Below are 19,187 nucleotides of genomic sequence, written 5' to 3'. Positions count from 1 at the left end.
TCTAGCCGAGAGAAAGAATCATGATCTACTTGAAAAAAACAAGAGCTCTAATGTTGCACATGAATGTACCAAAAAGATTTTGGTCCCAAGGGGTCATGACAGCTGCATATATGATAAACAGATTACCAAGTTAAGTCTTGGAGTTCAAATCTCCAATAAAAGTGTTAAAAGGAAGGGATGTTTGTTTGTCACATCTTAAAGTCTTTGGATGCACATGATATGTGCATATTCAACCACAATATAAAGATAAACTGGACCCTAGGGCTAACAAATGCATGTTTCTTGGTTACTCATCTACTAAAAAAGGTTGCAAGTGTTATAGTCCCGAGTTAAAGAGAGTTGTAGTTTCAAGGGATGTACGATTTGATGAAACTAACCCTTTTTTTAACAAGTTGTCTGATGATCTGTCACAGACGGAGTCATGTTTTGAGTTTTTTCCCTTACCAAGGGCTGAGGAACTATCTTTCGAGATACAACCTCTTAATTCTCTTGTTGCAGCTGATGAAACTCAAGATAGTAATCACGATCCTGACCAACAGATGCATAATGAAGAATCTCCTTATGAAGAGCCAGAAAGCTCAACAGAAAAAGCACAACAGTTTCAAGGCAAAAGAAATTTAGTGCGTGCTAGGCATCCTCCTACAAGACTTCAAGATTATATGACTTATTCAGCAAGGCATCCGATCAGTGGTTTCATGTCCTACCAGAAAGTTTCAAAAACTTATGCTACCTATTTGAACACCATCACCAGTCACTGCGAGCCTTAAACATTTCAAGAAGCAAACTATCAAGAAGTGTGGAGAAATGCCACAAAGGAAAAGCTTCGTGCTCTCACTCATCACAACACCTAGAGTGTAGTTAGATTTCCACCATGAAAAAGAGCAGTTGGTAGTAAGTGGACCAACAAGATCAAATTCCACTCAGATGGATCGATTGAAAGGCATAAACCTAGATGGTGGCTAGAGGATTCACTCAAACATATGTCATAGACTACAAGGAGGTTTACATGAAACTTCCACCGGGAAATCCTCAATACAATGAGCCTAGCATGGTGTGTAGGTTGCACAACATCCATTTATGGATTAAAACAATCCACAAGAGCCTGGTATGCCAAGCTGAGCTCGGTTCTTGAAGAAGTTGGTTTTCGAAGAAGTCATGTAGACTCATCTATGTTTGTTCGAACATGAGAGGTTTGCAAACTTGTTGTGTTGATCTAGGTTAATGACTTAATAATCACTGGGGAAAAATGCTGATGAAATCACAAACCTCAAGGTCTCTCTTTAACAAAAGTTCTCCATCAAAGATCTTGGAAGGTTAAAATATTTTCTGGGGATAGAAATGGCCTCACCAAGTAAAGGGCTATTTCTTAACCAAAGGAAATACATCCTCGATTTTCTCACGGAATCAAACATGAAAGATGCCAAGCTAGTTCAAACCCCTCTTGATAGCAAGCTCAAGCTCAGCTTGGAAGGCGAACCTCTACCTAATATTGGTTACTACCAATGGCTTGTTGGTAAGTTAATTTATTTAACTATCACAAGACCAGATATTACATTTGCAGTGAGCTTAGCAAGTCAATTCAGTCATGCACCTACAATGGAACACTTCAACCTCGTTAAGATAGTACTTCAATATCTCAAAGGATCGTTTGGAAGAGGAATTCTCATGAAAAGGAATGATAACACTCAAGTTATTGGTTACTGTGATGCTAACTGGGTAGGAAACCAAATAGATCGAAAGTGTACCTCAAGTTATTACATGTTTGTGGCAGGAAATATGGTAACATGGAAGAGTAAGAAGCAAAGTGTCATTGCAAGATCGAGTGTAGAAGCTGAGTATAGATCGATGGCATTCACAGCATGTGAATTAATATGGCTTCAAGGTCTGTTGAGTGATTTAGGGTTTCAAACAAAGCAACCTATGTCGATGTACTGTGATAATCAAGCTGCAATGCACATAGCTTCCAATCCAATGTTCCACGAACGAACAAAACATATTAAGGTTGATTGCCACTATGTCCATGCTCAAGTGCAAATCAGTTTAAGCGTCTCCTATCCAAGCTTGATTCCATCAACATTCTGGACCCAGCTTCAAGGGGAGTATTGAAAGTCAAGAGTGGGTATTCCATATGCAGCATCAGTATGTGTAGTGCAGCATCAGTCATATACAGCTTCAGTATGCGCAATGCAGCATCAATCACCCCATATTCTAGGGTGGTTAAAAGCTTTTTGCCTTACCTTCTTTCTACTCCCTATTTTATGAAGCTACCATGTAGGAGTGATTCAAGGGTGATCAGTGTGTTGATCACACCTTGCCCTTTATATCTTGTATTCTTGTGTTGTTGTTTCTCTATGAAAGATATATACAAACAAACACTTAAAACTCAACACTAAGTGATCGGATCATATTTATATATATTTTTACTTCAAATTCACTCGTCTTTTCTTGGTTAGTTCCTTATATTTTTGAGCTATTTACGTTATTTTTGTGTTTATAGGATCTGTTATGCAAAGAAAATAAAAATAGCACAAATGAGTTTTAAATAATAAACAGAAATTATTTTATGTAGGAGATTATTTTTGGCTGATATGTTGACCATTTTCAAATGTTTCACTAAAATGATTAAGGTCACACCACCAATAATTTATATTGCTTTCCAGCTCACAACTTCCACATGCTGTTGGTGCTGCGTATTCTTTAAAGATGAATATATTTGTAATATGAATTGATTACCTTCAGTTGTGATTTCTGAGTTGTGATTTAATTTGCTTAACTGCTTGATTGATAACTTATTTTTGTATGTCGATTAAGAATGCATACTTAATTTACATGCATGAATTTGATGCTAGAATATAAGTGAATTTCACCTAATCGTTATGAACTTATTTATATTCACAAGTAGTGAAGGTTGTTATCCACAATCGTGTTAAGTGAATTCTAGGCTGGATTAACATGCGTATTCCATAGTTATGAATGCCTAGTCAATGTTTATGATTTCCGTTGAACTTAATGATCTTTGTTGAATGTCTCTATCATGCGTATTCCATAGTTAGGGACTTTGATGAGGAATAATTTGGTTGTAATGCGTATTCCATTCAATCCAATGAATCTAGGGAAATCTAAGAGTTAATTTAAGCGGACCTAATTAACTTGGAACATTGTCATTCACAATTTATTGAAAGAACAACTGAAAATCAATTTAGGTTGCATATGTGTCATGTGTGGAGAAGAACCCTCTAGCTAGTCTGTCACCTATCCTTTCACCTTAATTTCATGCTTTTGTCAATTCTGTAATTTATTTAAGTTTAATTTACTTCTCGTCAAAACCAAACCCCCCCATTATTAAATTATATTATTTAGTTAGTTTTCATTGTTGTTAGTCTTTTAATTCAATTTCCGTCCATTTCAGTTCCTAGTGTCTAATTTGATTGTTTTCATTATTTTGAGTCATTCTAAGTGTGTTTCGAGTTATTAGAGTTTTTAGCCTAGTTTTGTGTCCTTGAGTCTTATTTAATATTTTTAAATTAATTTAGAATAGATTAGCAATCCCTCCTAATCCCCGGCCTAGAACGATACCCTACTTACATCTATACTACAATTGTCAAAAAGAGGGTTTAATTTGTGTGTCAAGTAATTCTCGCACCAAATTTTGGCGCCGTTGCCGGGGATTAGCAACTTTGCTAATCCCTTTATTTTTGTTTTTGTTTATATTTATATTGGTGTTTGTGTATTTTACTTTTGATATTTGATTTATTTTTCTTTCTTTGATTTTAGGTACAAATGGAGCAAGACATGGCACTTGCGACCATTCAAGCTCAATTGGCACAGCTCACTGCTCAATTGACTCATAATGCCGAACGGACCATAATGCCAAGTGTCCCTACATTTGATGTGCCCTATGGGCAAGGATATCAACATCCTCAATTCACTGTGAACGAAGATGCTTGGGGTTATCAAGGCTATGATCAACCAAGCAACAACATGTTTTCCAACGCTTACAATTCGGCTTGGAGAGATCATTCAAACTATATGTGGGGGGAACCTCAACAATTCCAACAAGATGGATATTGGCAGCAAGAGGAGGAGTTCTATTCAAAACCTATGCAATATGCTCAATCAAACTCAGGTTCGTCAATAAATTATAATCAAATTCTTAATGAATTAAATTGTTTGGTGCAGGGCTCACAAAATCAAGCCAAGGAGGCTCAACAAGATGCATATTGGCAGCCATATGACGAGTTCTATTCAAGACCTATGCAGCCACCACAGCATCCCCCACAACAATTCCAATCAAATCAAAGTATGCCCGTGAATTATAATGAAATTCTTGAAGGACTAATTTCTTTGGCGCAGGGTTCACAAAAAGAAGAACAATTGCCGCCATCGGAAGAGTTCTATCAGTGGCCCTATGAACCGTCACAGCCACCACAGCAATCAACCCAATTCAATTCAGGTATGTCCTTGGATAATGATACACTTAATAAGTTACTCACCTCTTTGAATCAGGGAGTAGAAAATCAAAACCAGGAGATGCAAGACCGAGTCAAAAGAGTGGACGAATTGGAGAAACAAGTTGGGCAGATTGTGGAATCATGGCACAGATTCGAGATCAAAGTGAACTTTCCAACTCAAACATTGCAAATTCAAAAGCAGAAAGTGAAATCGATGAAGCCATCACTTTGGAAGGTGACATGAAGGATGAAGCTGTCCCAGAACCATCCAAACACAGCCCGACCATGGATGAATTGCTGCTGCAAGCAGAAGAGGAGGAGGACGACCTGGGCAGTTTAGAAGAATTCTTGCTGCAAGCTCCTCAAATCCCTATGTCATCCAACTCAGGTGAGGAAGTTCTAAATTCACTTCATTCTAACATTATTCCACCGAACGTCCTTTGTCCTTGCAGGTTTTTGATTCCAAATATCAAAGAGAGTGAAAAAGACATTGTGGAAGCTCTTCCAAAGGTGCAAAGTGATATCCCAATTCTTGGTGCACCAAAACAAGTTCCCGATGGTATTGAAACGTTCAAAGAACCTTGCACACCAAGAAAAGGGATTCAAGAAAATGAAGTGGTTGAAGCATATCAAGAATACATCCAAGAGGCTGTGCATGAGACAATCAAGCCCAAAGCAGTTGAGTTTGATGACACGGGACAAGCCACAACCATCATAGTAAACCTGGCCAAGTTCAAAGTCCCGGAAATGTTCAAAAATATGGTGTTTGTCATTGAGTTTGTGTCGGAAAAAGAAAGTAAGCCATCTTCTCCAATTTTAATTTTAATTTATACTAACATGTTTCTGATTTTGATGATTCAGGCACCCACTCTTGAATTTAAACCATTGCCGAATCATTTCAAGTATCACCTCCCATTAAAAGATAAATTCCATGCGTTGGAGCCGAGGGGAGTTTAAAGGAAAGATTCGTCCGACTGCGGACGTTAAAGCAAGCGCTTTTTGGGAGGCAACCCAAGCATTCAACTTACACCCTTATCTTTACTGCTTTCATTTTGTTTTGTTCAGTTAGTTGTGTTATTTTGTTGATTTCTATGAGTTTGTGTTATTTAGTTTAAGTGTGGGGGAAGGTTAAACAAAGTCTTTTTACATTGATTTAAAAAAAAAAAAAAAACAAAACACACCTAAAAAAAAAAAAACATAAAAGTAAAAATATTTTACAATGATGTGTAAACTAATAGCATTCATTGGTCAAGTGGTGCTTCAGTAGTCGGCGGAGCTTCAGCAGTCGGCGGGGCCACGGAAGGAGGAGGTATCGGAGGTTGATCAGTTGGAGCTTCACTACGCGGTGCCGCCCCAGAAGACGAAGGCAGATGCGGTTGGAACAAACCCACAAACCTCCGGTGATCAAGTAAAATCTGACCATCATTTTCCTGCAGCTGGTTAATTTTCCTCTTCATGTTTGTGGCATAACTGTGTGCAAGCTTGTGCAATTGTTTATTTTCATGTTTGAGTCCTCTAATCTCCTCTTTGAGACTCTGTATTTCAGCCACCAACGATTCAACGTGACGGGTTCGAGCAAATAGGCGTTGGGCCATGTTGGACACAGAACCCGCACACTGCACGTTAAGAGCCAGAGACTCCTTAACCGCCAATTCATCAGACCGTCTAGCGAGCAGTCTGTTATCTCTTGGGGTGACAAGGTTCTGGGCCACCACCGCAGCTGTCATTTCATTTTTCATCATCGAATCCCCCACGGTAAGGGGACCGGTAGGGGATATGAAGGATGGGCGCCATATGTTGTCTGGTGAAGGCGGAGCTGCCTCTTCACCAATGTTCAAGTCAAAACGACGATCGGAAGGGCCAGACATTTTTCAGAGGTGGTGAAGAAAGAAGAGAGTCGGACTAATTAAGATTTTGGAAGTGCAAGAAGGGAGTGTTTACAGGAGGGAGCTCAAGTGTGTTGTGGAACAAAATTAACGCCTCTATAAAAAGAAAAAATCAAAGAGGCGCTCCTCAGAGAAGCGTCCTCTCGCAAATCGAAGAGTCGGGGCTCCTTTCTCAAACGCCTGATTCTTTTCTCAAAAGAGGAGTTTCCTTTCTCAAAAGCCGGATTCTTTTCTCAAAAGAGGCGTTTCATTTCTCAAAAAAATGGGCTTGCTCAGAAACCACGAACTGAACCCCGGATTTCAAAAGATCAATTTGTCCAGACGTGTCGTCACTCGTCACATGCAACTGGCAGCTTTGCGGAAATTACGGGCAGCTTTGTCAGAAAGCGCGTAATTTGTACTATTCATCCATCCACCGGCTGCCGACAATGAGTGAGGGAATAGTTCCGGTTGTGAAGAAAAGTCCTATAAGTATCTACCTTCGCCTTCCACAGCAAAGGCATACCCTCTCAGCACTTCTTCATCTCCGAGAATGTATTTCCAACACACCCTCTCAAGTCACTCTATATTTTTCATCCCCTGGGATACCCCTGCAAACAACCCATCCAGAGCACAAGTATTTCATATCATCAAGGTTGAGAGCACGAGTATCTCATATCATGCTTTCTCCCTGTCCTTTCTCCAGTCAGCACCTGCTCTCGAGTACTCATCATCTTATGCTTTCGCTTCGTCTCTCACGTATAAGGGAAGTGAAGATGATACCTCGAAGCATGTGGAGACAACGTGCTGATTCATCCTCAACTAAGGACAAGGAGAAAGAGAGCAAGAGGTGGGCACTTGGAAAGATTGAAGAAAGAAACAGACCAACACCTCTCCCTCGTGCCTGCCCGTCGTGCAGAAGAAACAAGCAGAGAAGAATGCAGCTTGCACAATCATCCCAGCAGAAGGAGTCTGAGATGAAGAACTAGAGAAGCTGCCACATCTGCTTGGAGAACAAATAAGGAACTGCAACATCACCAAAGAGCAAAGCTTCGCCGTACAATATCATCAAATCATCACTTGCAAGTAAAAAGCTAAGTGTCACCCCGTTCAAGAGGAAAGCTGTGGAAAGTCAACAAGCACGACCAATGATCACTTATTAGTTCTATTCATTGTCTTTTATCGTGATTTTCAATTTTTCGTTTGCTTTTTACATTTTCTTGCGTTACTTTCTTTTCTTTGCAGGAACTTTTGGTTATTTCCACCCTTGAAGTTGATTGCAGAATTTTAGCTTGGGGGGTCATCACTTGGTTTTACTGCAAACTAGGGAAGTTTTCAGTCCAATTGCTTTATTTTGTTTCTTATTATTTATTTATTTTATTTTTATTTGCATTATAGTGTTTTCTGACATTGGGGACAATGTCCAGTTTAAGTTTGGGGGTAAAGAGTATAAAAAAATGACCAAATTGAAATTTTTTGTACCTTCGACTACGAACTGGTTTCATTTGTTTATGTGTTGTTGTTTTTGTTTTCTTAATTAGTTTTGTTTTCTTTTTAAAAAAAAAATTATAAAAAAAAAAAAAAAAAAAAATCGGAAAATTTAAAAATCCAAAAATATTGTCTTGTTTCCCTTATTGTTTTGAATTAGATTTTTGTTAGTTTCCCGACCCAATGATATAATTGGATCAAATTTGAACCATGATCATCAAGAACTTAGTTAACATGTGTTTTGTGAATTCCTAATTCTCTTGTTAGTTTTGTACATGTTTGACCATCTTTGAAAAACCAAATGCACATAGCCTTGTTGATGTGAAACTAAAGCATGACTTAAAGCTTCATATGTGAATTTAGTGACCATATACATCCTATGTGAGTTTTTGAGCCTATTGAAAGTGTGTGTATTTTTCATACACTCCTATTCTTTCATGTGTGATGAACTTATGTGAGATACATCTCTAGAACTTGCGTAACGATCTTTCGAAATGTTTGTCATTGATTGCATGAACTTGGAAATGATAGAGGCATTAGGTTTACCACTATGGCCCAAATAACCATGTTTCCCAAAGAAAAAAAAATGATATCATTAGATTGCCAATTTGAGCCGTGTTTGTTGAACCTTTTATTTCTTATCACCAGATATGTCTACCCTTATACCTGAAACTTTTTTTCCTTACCCTTTCCAAGTGAGCAATGCGAGATTGTCTTATGAGGAACGTTTGTGAAGTACTTTGAAGGTGTTTGGCAAAAGAATAAGTGTGGGGGTATTTCATGTTTGTATAACTTAAAAAAAAAAAAAAAAAAAAAAAAAAAAAAAAAAAAAAGATTGGACACAAAGAAAATAAAAAGTTGTTCAAGTTTCAGTTTAAGGGTTTGGTTGGAGGTGCTAAAAGAATCGTTGGAAAGATTGAGTTCTTATAAATCTAAAGAAAAGAATTGCTTGCAATGTAGCTTGGAACTTGTGTTTTCCTATTCTTTCATTTCAATAACCCTCTCCCTAAACCTCATTACATCCAATAAAAGTCCTCTTGATTTAAGTTTTGCAATTATGATTGTGGAGATGAGATCTTTATGCAAGCTTATGGTAGAAATTTCACATTTGATTCTTTGAGCGAAACACATTTAAACTAAACACATGTGTGATTGAGTGTATATCCCATGAGAAGGTTGCTAGTTTGCATATGATGATTTTAAAAATATAAAAATTTTGAAATTGCATTAGCATGGCTATCTCACACACTACACTTCAATGATGATTCAAAGATTACTGCTAATATTTGAATTAGGAAGATGAACTTGGATTAGTTCCTTGATGCTAGCTATGGTTCTTGATGATTTGTTTTCTTGAATGAAATTCTATGAGGGTCACATAGGGGGAAACTAATGTTTTTCATGTTATTACTTTTTCATGTTTTCTTTGTTTTGCTCGAGGACTAGCAAAAGCTAAGTATGGGGGTATTTGATCGGATCATATTTATATATATTTTTACTTCAAATTCACTCATCTTTTCTTGGTTAGTTCCTTATATTTTTTAGCTATTTACGTTATTTTTGTGTTTATAGGATCTGTTATGCAAAGAAAATAAAAATAGCACAAATGAGTTTTAAATAATAAACAGAAATTATTTTATGTAGGAGATTATTTTTGGCTGATATGTTGACCATTTTCAAATGTTTCACTAAAATGATTAAGGTCACACCACCAATAATTTATATTGCTTTCCAGCTCACAACTTCCACATGCTGTTGGTGCTGCGTATTCTTTGAAGATGGATAGGAAAGATGCATGTGTGGTGGTGTATGTTGGTGATGGTGGCACAAGAGAGGAGTGAGGCAGTGCGGAAAGATTATGCAGTGGATGGCAGACTGGCAGACAAAGGCTGGTGGAAAGAATAAGAAAATAAAAGATGGAATATAAACCAGAGTGGAGGGAGAGCACGGGGTGGGGGTGCGAAAAAGAAAGAATAAAGACAGGAAGGCAGGTGGGAAGCTTGGGGGGGGAGAAGCAGAAAATAAAAGGAAGAAACAAAATACAAGCTGCCTTTGGCAGCGTGAGAGAGAGGAGACAGACAGAAAAACTGTGCGGAGAAAGCTGCCTTGCAGCATAGAGCCCGCAGGAAAGAAAGGCAGGTCAGAGGGCAGAGGAGAGAGGGCGCGGAAAGAAAAGGCTGCCTTTGGCAGCGTGAGAGATACCAGCAGAAACGGGAGCAACACAGAGCAAAGTTTCACTCCATTTTTCTTGGTTTTATCTTCTCAAACCCATGTTTTACTTTTGGTTTAATTTGATAATAATGTGTAACTAAATTTATTTTGGCTAGAGGTTAATTCAAAGCCATGAATATATTTGTAATATGAATTGATTACCTTCAGTTGTGATTTATGAGTTGTGATTTAATTTGCTTAACTGCTTGATTGATAACTTATTTTTGTATGTCGATTAAGAATGCATACTTAATTTACATGCATGAATTTGATGCTAGAATATAAGTGAATTTCACCTAATCGTTATGAACTTATTTATATTCACAAGTAGTGAAGGTTGTTATCCACAATCGTGTTAAGTGAATTCTAGGCTGGATTAACATGCGTATTCCATAGTTATGAATGCCTAGTCAATGTTTATGATTTCCGTTGAACTTAATGATCTTTGTTGAATGTCTCTATCATGCGTATTCCATAGTTAGGGACTTTGATGAGGAATAATTTGGTTGTAATGCGTATTCCATTCAATCCAATGAATCTAGGGAAATCTAAGAGTTAATTTAAGCGGACCTAATTAACTTGGAACATTGTCATTCACAATTTATTGAAAGAACAACTGAAAATCAATTTAGGTTGCATATGTGTCATGTGTGGAGAAGAACCCTCTAGCTAGTCTGTCACCTATCCTTTCACCTTAATTTCATGCTTTTGTCAATTCTGTAATTTATTTAAGTTTAATTTACTTCTCGTCAAAACCAAACCCCCCCATTATTAAATTATATTATTTAGTTAGTTTTCATTGTTGTTAGTCTTTAGTTCAATTTCCGTCCATTTCAGTTCCTAGTGTCTAATTTGATTGTTTTCATTATTTTGAGTCATTCTAAGTGTGTTTCGAGTTATTAGAGTTTTTAGCCTAGTTTTGTGTCCTTGAGTCTTATTTAATATTTTTAAATTAATTTAGAATAGATTAGCAATCCCTCCTAATCCCCGGCCTAGAACGATACCCTACTTACATCTATACTACAATTGTCAAAAAGAGGGTTTAATTTGTGTGTCAAGTAATTCTCGCACCACTAAGCATTACATTGGATCCGCGCCATACACATACACAAATCACTTTAATAACGACGTTTACAGACAAAGAACAAAACATATTCATATAAGAGATCAAACAAACAAAAAACTTGAAGCACAAATCATACATGGCAAAAAGGGAACAAATGGAAAACTGGACAAAAAGGAAACAAACGGGCAAAAAAAGGGTACAGACTGAGGTTCCTCTTTATCCATACTCTTTTCCTTCAACCTCTATTTTTCAAAATAACTCCTTGCCTCTTTCAATAAAATAAAACTCTCAAACTCATTTTAATCTTTCATCAAAACCCATAACATGATCCAGGTTTAAAAATTAAGGAAACGAAAAAGATTTTGTTTTTGATATCTTTAGACACAATAAAAGAGAACTCTTTCTTCCAACCAAACTAAAAATCAAAAAAACCTTACACTGATTTTGTATTTTCCGAGCAACTGCAGTTGCAGAATCGCACAAAGCATTGACTGAAAGCAACAGGACGAAAATTTGCGACGGCTCGAAGTAGAAAATTTTGAGGCAAAAAGGATTTAAGCTCTGAGAGCGACCGCAAAGCAAAGATGGAAATGAGAGGAAACAAAACGGGAGAAAATAAAACCCAAACAAAGTACCACAGGATGACCAACACATGGGTTTGACAAAACTATGCTTCAACTATAGCAAAAACAAATACAACCACTAATAAAACTGAAACAAACTCCAATTCTATCAAATGCAACCAAATAAAGGGCACTGGTGTAATTTCACTATACAAAAACTAAACCAAACGGGACAACAACACCAAAATGAGGGCATTTTCGTCCGCGCACTGTCCGTGAACAGTAGCGATGTTTTGGGGTTTTAGTATAGGAATAATGTGCTTACTATTTACCAAATGCACTATCTACATTTTATGACCCACTAACAAAATCAAATTAGTTTGGATTTTGGACAGTTTGGGCTATAACATTGATGGGAGGCTTTGGACCAACCCACTGGTAGTCTGTGGTTGAGTTAAGTCTCATAATGGGTATGCAATATTTAATTTTAAACTAGTCATTTATAAGATATATTTTTTTTTTAATTCATGAGACTTGAACTTAAGATTATTTGTTTACAAATAGCTAAATAATATCATTAAACCGTAGTGGTAGTTGTTTGCTATTGGTTTAGGAATATTTGAATCAACATTACAGAAACTAAACGTCAAAAACAAGTATAATTTTAGGAGAAATTAGGTTCTCATCCTTCATTTTACTACTCCATTGATTGAAATCATATTCCTTTTTAATTTTTAATCAAGGTCCTTGGGTATTAATAACATCATTAATTATTTCAATAATTAAATATTTGTTTATTTCTAAATATATTCATTTAATGTTTAAAATGTTACAATTAGTATATTTATATTTATGACTAAATTTTTTATCATACATTTTTAGTTTTAGTTTGTACCCATTTTTAATTTGTAATTCTTTTTTAACTTGTACCAATTTTCTTTTCAGTTTTAATTTGTACCCATATATTAATTTCTTTTTGTGTCCATATTTTTTAAAGTTTATTTGTATTTGCACCCATATATTTTTTTGTATTTGTACTTTTTATTTTGCTAAATGTACCCATGTTAATTATATGTACCCATTCATGTATAACTTTTTAACCTTAAAATGTACTCATTCTTAAATATACCAATTTGTTATATGTAAAAGGTACCCTTTTTTCTTTAATAGAAAATCTATTCAATTTTTTTCTAATCCATTTTTAAACTTATATGGGTACATTCTTTTTTCTTTGATTTTAAAATGTATCTATGTCAAGTTTAATAGAAGAAATTTACTAATGTTATTAAGCCTAATATCTTCTTTTTTTTTTTTGTGGTTTTGAAGAATGTACCCATGTTTTGATACAATAAATTTTTTGTTTAATTTTGATGAATGTACCCATGTTTATACACACACACACACACACACACACACACAATAGTATATTTATATTTTAATATTTTTAATCCCACAAATTATGGTTTTTTTTATTTAAAATCTCATTTATATAAACAACTAAAATTTCTAATTTTTAATTTAAAAAATATAGTAACGTACATAGAAATAAATTATCATATTAATTTCAGAGACCTCGATCAAAAATTAAAAACTAACAAAGTTTCAATCAAAGAATATTCATAACTAAGGACTGCATTCGAAGTCTCTCATAATTTTATTATTACAATGCGTTCCATTGCTAACACTGAAATCTCCAAAACCAGAGATTAACGTGCGTATTATTCTTCATAGCAAGTTAAAAAGATAAAAAAAGGCTACATTTCCATATAACATATAAAGTTGTGGCGTCGAGAAAAAGTACATCCTTCAGGCATCCACCATGTCAATCTTCTTCTTCTTCCTCGTCATCACAGCAATCACCACGGCTTTCATGGCCAGGCTAGGAAAAAACGAAAATATTATATTATATTATATATATATATATATGCAATTAATATTATTGTCTTAAAATATATATTATTGTCGTTAACAAAATACAGATATCTGAAGCAAATGGAGGAAAAATCAGTGTTATATTAGTTCAGCTTTTAGCATATTATATATATATATATATATTCATGCATACACACGTATTGTTAAGTGGAAGAGAAAGAATTAATACCTCAGGATTGAAAAAGAGGCCAATGGTAATCTCTCCTTTGACTTCGTCATTCCTCATTACCTCGTATGGCGTTGGTGGCATTCTCCCCTCGCACCCAGTGTCGGTTACTATTGCATCTAGCGGAATTCTGTATCGACATTAAGTTTTAGAATAAGTTTTGGTTCTTTATCAACCTCTCTATCGACAAGCTTATTCGTAAGATATTTTGCTGGACTTCCTATACGCATTGTATTTTAATGATCCGAATTACTGTTTAGTTCTCCAAGCCTACCTTAAACCTAACATTCAAGCTGCAAAGCGTAATTTAACAGTTACATTATGCAAATTTTGCAGAATACTGCATGCATGGTGATTGCAAAGTACTTACTTTAATTCTCCTACGTAATCATCAAGGGAACCACTGTCCTGGTCATATATTTTTATCCTGAGATCATCTTCACCACCAGCAATGGTGAATAGCAGAGTTTCGTTCCAGTCCGGCATAGACCCCTGACCTGCACCGTCATTTTTTCTTTTTCTTATTAAATTTGCTGATATATGCCATTAATGATTCGACGTAACATATTATTCTTTTTCTGTTTTCAATATCATTTTGCTCAGCTTCCTGTAAAATTAATTTGTCACTCACTATGGTGGAATTCGCAACTCTACTAGAAAATGTATCAATAATTGTGTTAGTTTTGTGCTTCGGAATAGCGCATTACTCATTATTAATAATGCATGTAAGAGTATAGTATAAAATAGTAATAATAATAATAATATAATAAGGAATGTTAGGGAGACCAAATTTTATAAACCAAATTTGCAAACCAAATAATGTTGTTGTTGATGATTAGATTATTACTTATGTGTTGATTAACGTGCTTATTTCTTATTGGTGACACGTTATTTGATTTGCAAATTTGGTTTAAAAATTTAGTCATCCTAGCATTACCTATATAATAATATAAAAGAAGTGGGTCTTATTAATGTATGTGAAATCCATTGTGCTAGTGAATATGTTAGCGATAATTTTTTTTTATTGGAACGAATGATATTATCTACACTAAGAGAACCTGGGAGTGGGTTAAGCCTCATAAAGGGCTAGCACTAACATGGTTCAAATTCGTATTTGGCGAAAATCAAATTTAAAACCTCTCACTTACAAGTGAAGGAGAATACCACTTGACCGTAGTACTAACATGTTAGCGATAAATATTAGTTTAATGTATCCTAATAGCATTACATAAAAAGTTGAGGTAGACTAGAAAACTGACCGCGTGCTACGCCGCTCTTCTTCTGCTGATCTTTGTAGGTGATTACGCAATAAGGATCCATCATCCCTACATGCAATAATATTAGGTGTTAGAAACAAATTCGAAGCCGGAAGACAAACTGAAGAGCCATATGCAAAAAGAGAGAACTTAATTACCGACGTCCATATTTTTCAGATCCTTAGCACCAACAAGTTGAACTTCTAGGGTTCCTCGAGGCGCCATTTTTCAGAAAGAACGTACGGTACGTACAAATTAATCCCTAGAGAGAGAGAGAGAGAGAGAGAGAGAGCTGTGATGTGAGTTTACCGATCGATCGAGTTATGACCCTGTTTTTTCTTCTTTGGATCTGTCTTTTTATTACATTACATGCCAGAGATTATATACATATTTGGCGTCTAGTTAGAGAATCCAAAATGAAACATGACTGACCGTACAAAGAGCATGTATGGTTGATTTGTAGCCGTGAAGGCCAAATCAAAGGGAAGCATGTGGAGCTAGTCCTTAGGAAAAATATGTACGGCTAGCATTTTTATAACTTTCGATCTCATCCACTACTGTAACAAAAAAAAATATAGGGAAATATCCTAAAATAGGACAATTTCTTAATCTTGGGACAGAAATAGGATAAACCGGCCATGCACAAGACATGCCACCATGCACAAAAACGAATTACTAAAATGCCTACATATAAATACTAAAAATCCTCAGCTCATTTCATCACTGTTCTTTTTTGTTGGAGAGAAGTCAAGAGTAAAGCTTCGAAGTGATGGTTTCTTGTTTGCATCAATGTTCCATCCTTAAAGATATGGTTTTTGTACCAAATTTTGCATTTTGGCTGAAAAGTTTCATTCTTTCCAGCCAGTGAAGCTTCGGCAACATATTTCCACTGCCATCAGGTTCGTCTGTCTCTCTCTCATCTATTTCTCTCTCTAACTTGGTCATTGTTTCCATTTCTGCAACTAATATCTTGTTTGTTCAATTTAGTTTTTTGGATTTGCAGAGATCAGAAGTCAAACAAAAGAGGGATGGGGAAGAGAGGGCTCGATATGTGTTATGGAAATCTTTATTTGTTTGTGGGTTTTGTTATTTTAGATTTCTGGGTTTCAATTTTTGGGTTTCAATCTTAGAGTTTTGCTTTTTAATTGATGCACAATATTTGTTAATTTTGTTATGAACTTGCAAATGTTTGTGAATTCAATCTTGAATCATTGTTTGTTTGAAAAAGTTTGTGAATTAGAAGTCTTAGTACAATATGTAAGAAATTGTACACGAAATGCACACGGAATGCACAATTATCTTACTTAAGGCAATCTCTGTTGTGTAAAGGTTGGATGAAGAAAGTAAGAAAAAGGAATGTCAACAATAAAGTTGTGGGATCTTGCACTAGTACAAAAAACACTTTGCGCGACGCAGGTCTTTCGTCCCGCAAAGTCACCTTCGTCGCGCAAAAACCGTCGCGACAAGGCAGTGACAGAAGGCTTTGCGCGACGAAGGGGTTACATGCGTCGCGCAAAGCCACTTTGCGCGACGCATGTAATCCCTTCGTCGCGCAAAGTGAATTAGATCACTTTTTGGTTTTGGTCAAAAATATTATTTTCTTAAATTTTTAATAATATTGTAATTAAATTCTAAACAATAATTAATTAACCAAAGAAAAGTATTTAATTATAAAATATATGAAAATGTACATACAAGATGTCTGAATAAAAAAAAAGAAAAAACTACAAATAGTCTTCTAGGTGAAGTGGCTACTGGGTATCGGCAGGGTGAAGTAGCTCGGAGGTCGAAGGTATAGTAGCAAGATCAGGTACTGGTAGCGAGATTTGGAGGCCGGTCATCTGTATGGCTCGTACAATCATACTCATCTTCTCGTTCTGGGATGCAAGCTAACCTTTTAGGGTTGTCACTTCCTCCTTCAAGGCATTGACCTTTCCTGTGGATGATCTGGAAGATGAGGCACTTGTCTCACGAACCCCCGCCTTCCCCATACACCGAACAACCTTGCCATGATGACGACTAAACTTTTGATCCAGGATCTCAGTCACGATCTGAAGACCTGCATCCTCGGGTACAACAGTGCGCTTTTCCACCATAGAACAAAGAAGAAGCAATGGCTGAATACATTGCAAAGGTGAAGCAGCTACAACAACAAGAAGTAGCCTCCACATAGATCATACAACATTAATGGCGTTCTATATCTATATCTTAAACATTTCCTAAGTGTTTCAAACTTTCAAGAAGAAAATACATACCAGAATGTAATAAACCAATAATTTTCAATTTGCACAGCTTCTGCTTTATAATTAAGTCATGATTTAAAGGTGTCACACTTCAAATGCTTGTGTAGTCATCCTCACAAGATTAAGGAATGGAATGCATAGGTATAAAAGTATTAAGCGAGAAAGTATATAACCTAACTAAATCAGGGCAGCTATGGAACTATCTCGAAAATTACAGCCCAATATCAAAGTGAGAACAAACATCTAGTTTATTTTCATTACCAATGAACACACCATGTTTAATCAAGTGAAATGTTCATCTGACTGTAAATGTGGACAAGGAAATGCTCGACTGATAAAACAAAATGGAATTTGGGGTATGCCTATGTGTATCCAGTAGGTAAACATTTTCTATACATTTCCTCCAAGCATTTGAGTCAAATACTGTAAATTCTAACAAGAAAATGACACACATAATATTATATTTAGAAAGAAAAAAATTGAGGACATTCAAAGAAGAAAATAGTGAAGGAATAAAACCAAGTCCTCGAGCAATATGCTAACCTGGGTCAATACCTGCTGGCTGGCTGGGAATTGAAAATCTATACCGAACAATTATAGTGTTCAGCTCTAATGTTAATGTCATTTTTTTCACACAAGCATAAAACGTTTTACCAGTTGCCAAACCAATTCTACACACATACTTGTTGATGTTTTCGGGGCATCGTTCAAATTAATCTCAAACAATTTATCAAGGAACATATAGCATAAAAATGCCCAAATTAACAATTCACATAAATATTGTATTGTCCGTACCATCTGAGATAACAACATTTCCTACAGCACTGAAAGCTCGACTGCATTTATAACATCAGAGACTCTAATTTGCTGCCTTTCCAAGCCCCAATTAAATTACACAAATGCAATTAACTTGAATTTTTAATTCGGATGTGGGAACATCTGAATGCATAAACCTTTTGCAAGTAAAAGGCAAATGCCATAATCTTTGTTCCCATCTTCTTATCGGCAACGTACAACACTAATTACGCTATCAAAACAAGCGAATCAGAGACTCTAATTTGTTGCCTTTCCAATCACCCAATCGTTTAAAAACCCAAATCAACACAAAAATTCAGAAATTATGTAAAAAAGAAAAAAAGGCTCAGAGTGTTAAGTTGGCATCAACAAGCCCGAAAAACAGAGCTCTCAAAACATCAAAACATCAAAACATCACAAGCCAATTTCAATAACAATACAATATCAAAACATCACAGGCCAATTTCAAAACGATATGACAAAATCAAAGTGACACCATCAGGCAATTTCCAATAATTCACAGAAACCCTAGATAAAATATTCCCAATTTGCCATTGGGTTTTAGGGAAATGGACAAAATCGATAGAGAGAATGAGAGAGATTGGGATTTACCAACCGGCGCAGTCTCTGAGAAGCTACTCGGTCTTCTCGCACTTCCTGACGAACTTTCCAGGCTCCACCTCCTCAATCTTGCACTGCATCTTCACCACCTTCCTCGTCAAGAGGATGAGGATGAATGATAAGGAGGAAGGCTATGGAATGAGAGAGAGGGCAAGATGAGCGAGAAGGAAGAGAGAGATCGAGTGAGAGAGAGGGAAGAGAGACCGGAGGAAGGCTACAGGGTGAGAGGGGGCGAGATGAGCGAGAAGGAAGAGAGAGACCGGCTGTGGGGGAAAAGTTTGTCCAAATTTAGGAAAATTAAAAAAAAAACGCCTATTAACTACAATTGCATCACCAAATTTTGAGAACTTGCGCGACGCAGGTATACATTATGGCGTCACGCAATGTGGTTTTGTGCAACGATCCCATTGTGGCGTCGCGCAAGCTATATATATATTTTTTAAAATATTTATAAAATTTATTGAAAATATGATTTTACTTCCTTCAAATTCAAATTTTTTTACATAAAACCCACAATAATATATTTTCTA

General features: G+C 36.0%; 1 protein-coding gene and 2 long non-coding RNA genes across 3 annotated transcripts; 1 reads left to right on the top strand and 2 right to left on the bottom strand.

The window, feature by feature from the left end:
- Nucleotides 1-13,244: 13,244 nt before the first annotated feature.
- Nucleotides 13,245-15,364, bottom strand: LOC103424456 (elicitor-responsive protein 3-like). Its single transcript, XM_008362540.3, has 5 exons — nucleotides 15,157-15,364; nucleotides 15,002-15,067; nucleotides 14,113-14,239; nucleotides 13,746-13,872; nucleotides 13,245-13,523 (listed from the first exon to the last, which is right to left on the bottom strand). The coding sequence occupies exons 1-5, from the start codon at nucleotides 15,221-15,223 to the stop codon at nucleotides 13,467-13,469; spliced, it is 444 nt and encodes a 147-aa protein (XP_008360762.1). The 5' UTR covers nucleotides 15,224-15,364; the 3' UTR covers nucleotides 13,245-13,466.
- Nucleotides 15,365-15,757: 393 nt separating this feature from the next.
- On the top strand, nucleotides 15,758-16,164 carry LOC139197034 (uncharacterized). Its single transcript, XR_011581998.1, has 2 exons — nucleotides 15,758-15,897; nucleotides 15,986-16,164. It is a non-coding gene; the product is annotated as an uncharacterized lncRNA (long non-coding RNA).
- Nucleotides 16,165-16,644: 480 nt separating this feature from the next.
- LOC103409125 (uncharacterized) lies at nucleotides 16,645-18,956 on the bottom strand. The gene is made up of 2 exons (XR_525088.4): nucleotides 18,649-18,956; nucleotides 16,645-17,141 (listed from the first exon to the last, which is right to left on the bottom strand). It is a non-coding gene; the product is annotated as an uncharacterized lncRNA (long non-coding RNA).
- Nucleotides 18,957-19,187: the final 231 nt, after the last annotated feature.

The sequence above is a fragment of the Malus domestica genome, chromosome 06, assembly GCF_042453785.1.
Source record: "Malus domestica chromosome 06, GDT2T_hap1".
Taxonomy (NCBI): domain Eukaryota; kingdom Viridiplantae; phylum Streptophyta; class Magnoliopsida; order Rosales; family Rosaceae; genus Malus; species Malus domestica.
Note: the sequence above shows the minus strand (reverse complement) of the source record. Positions and strands in the feature narration are given on the sequence as shown.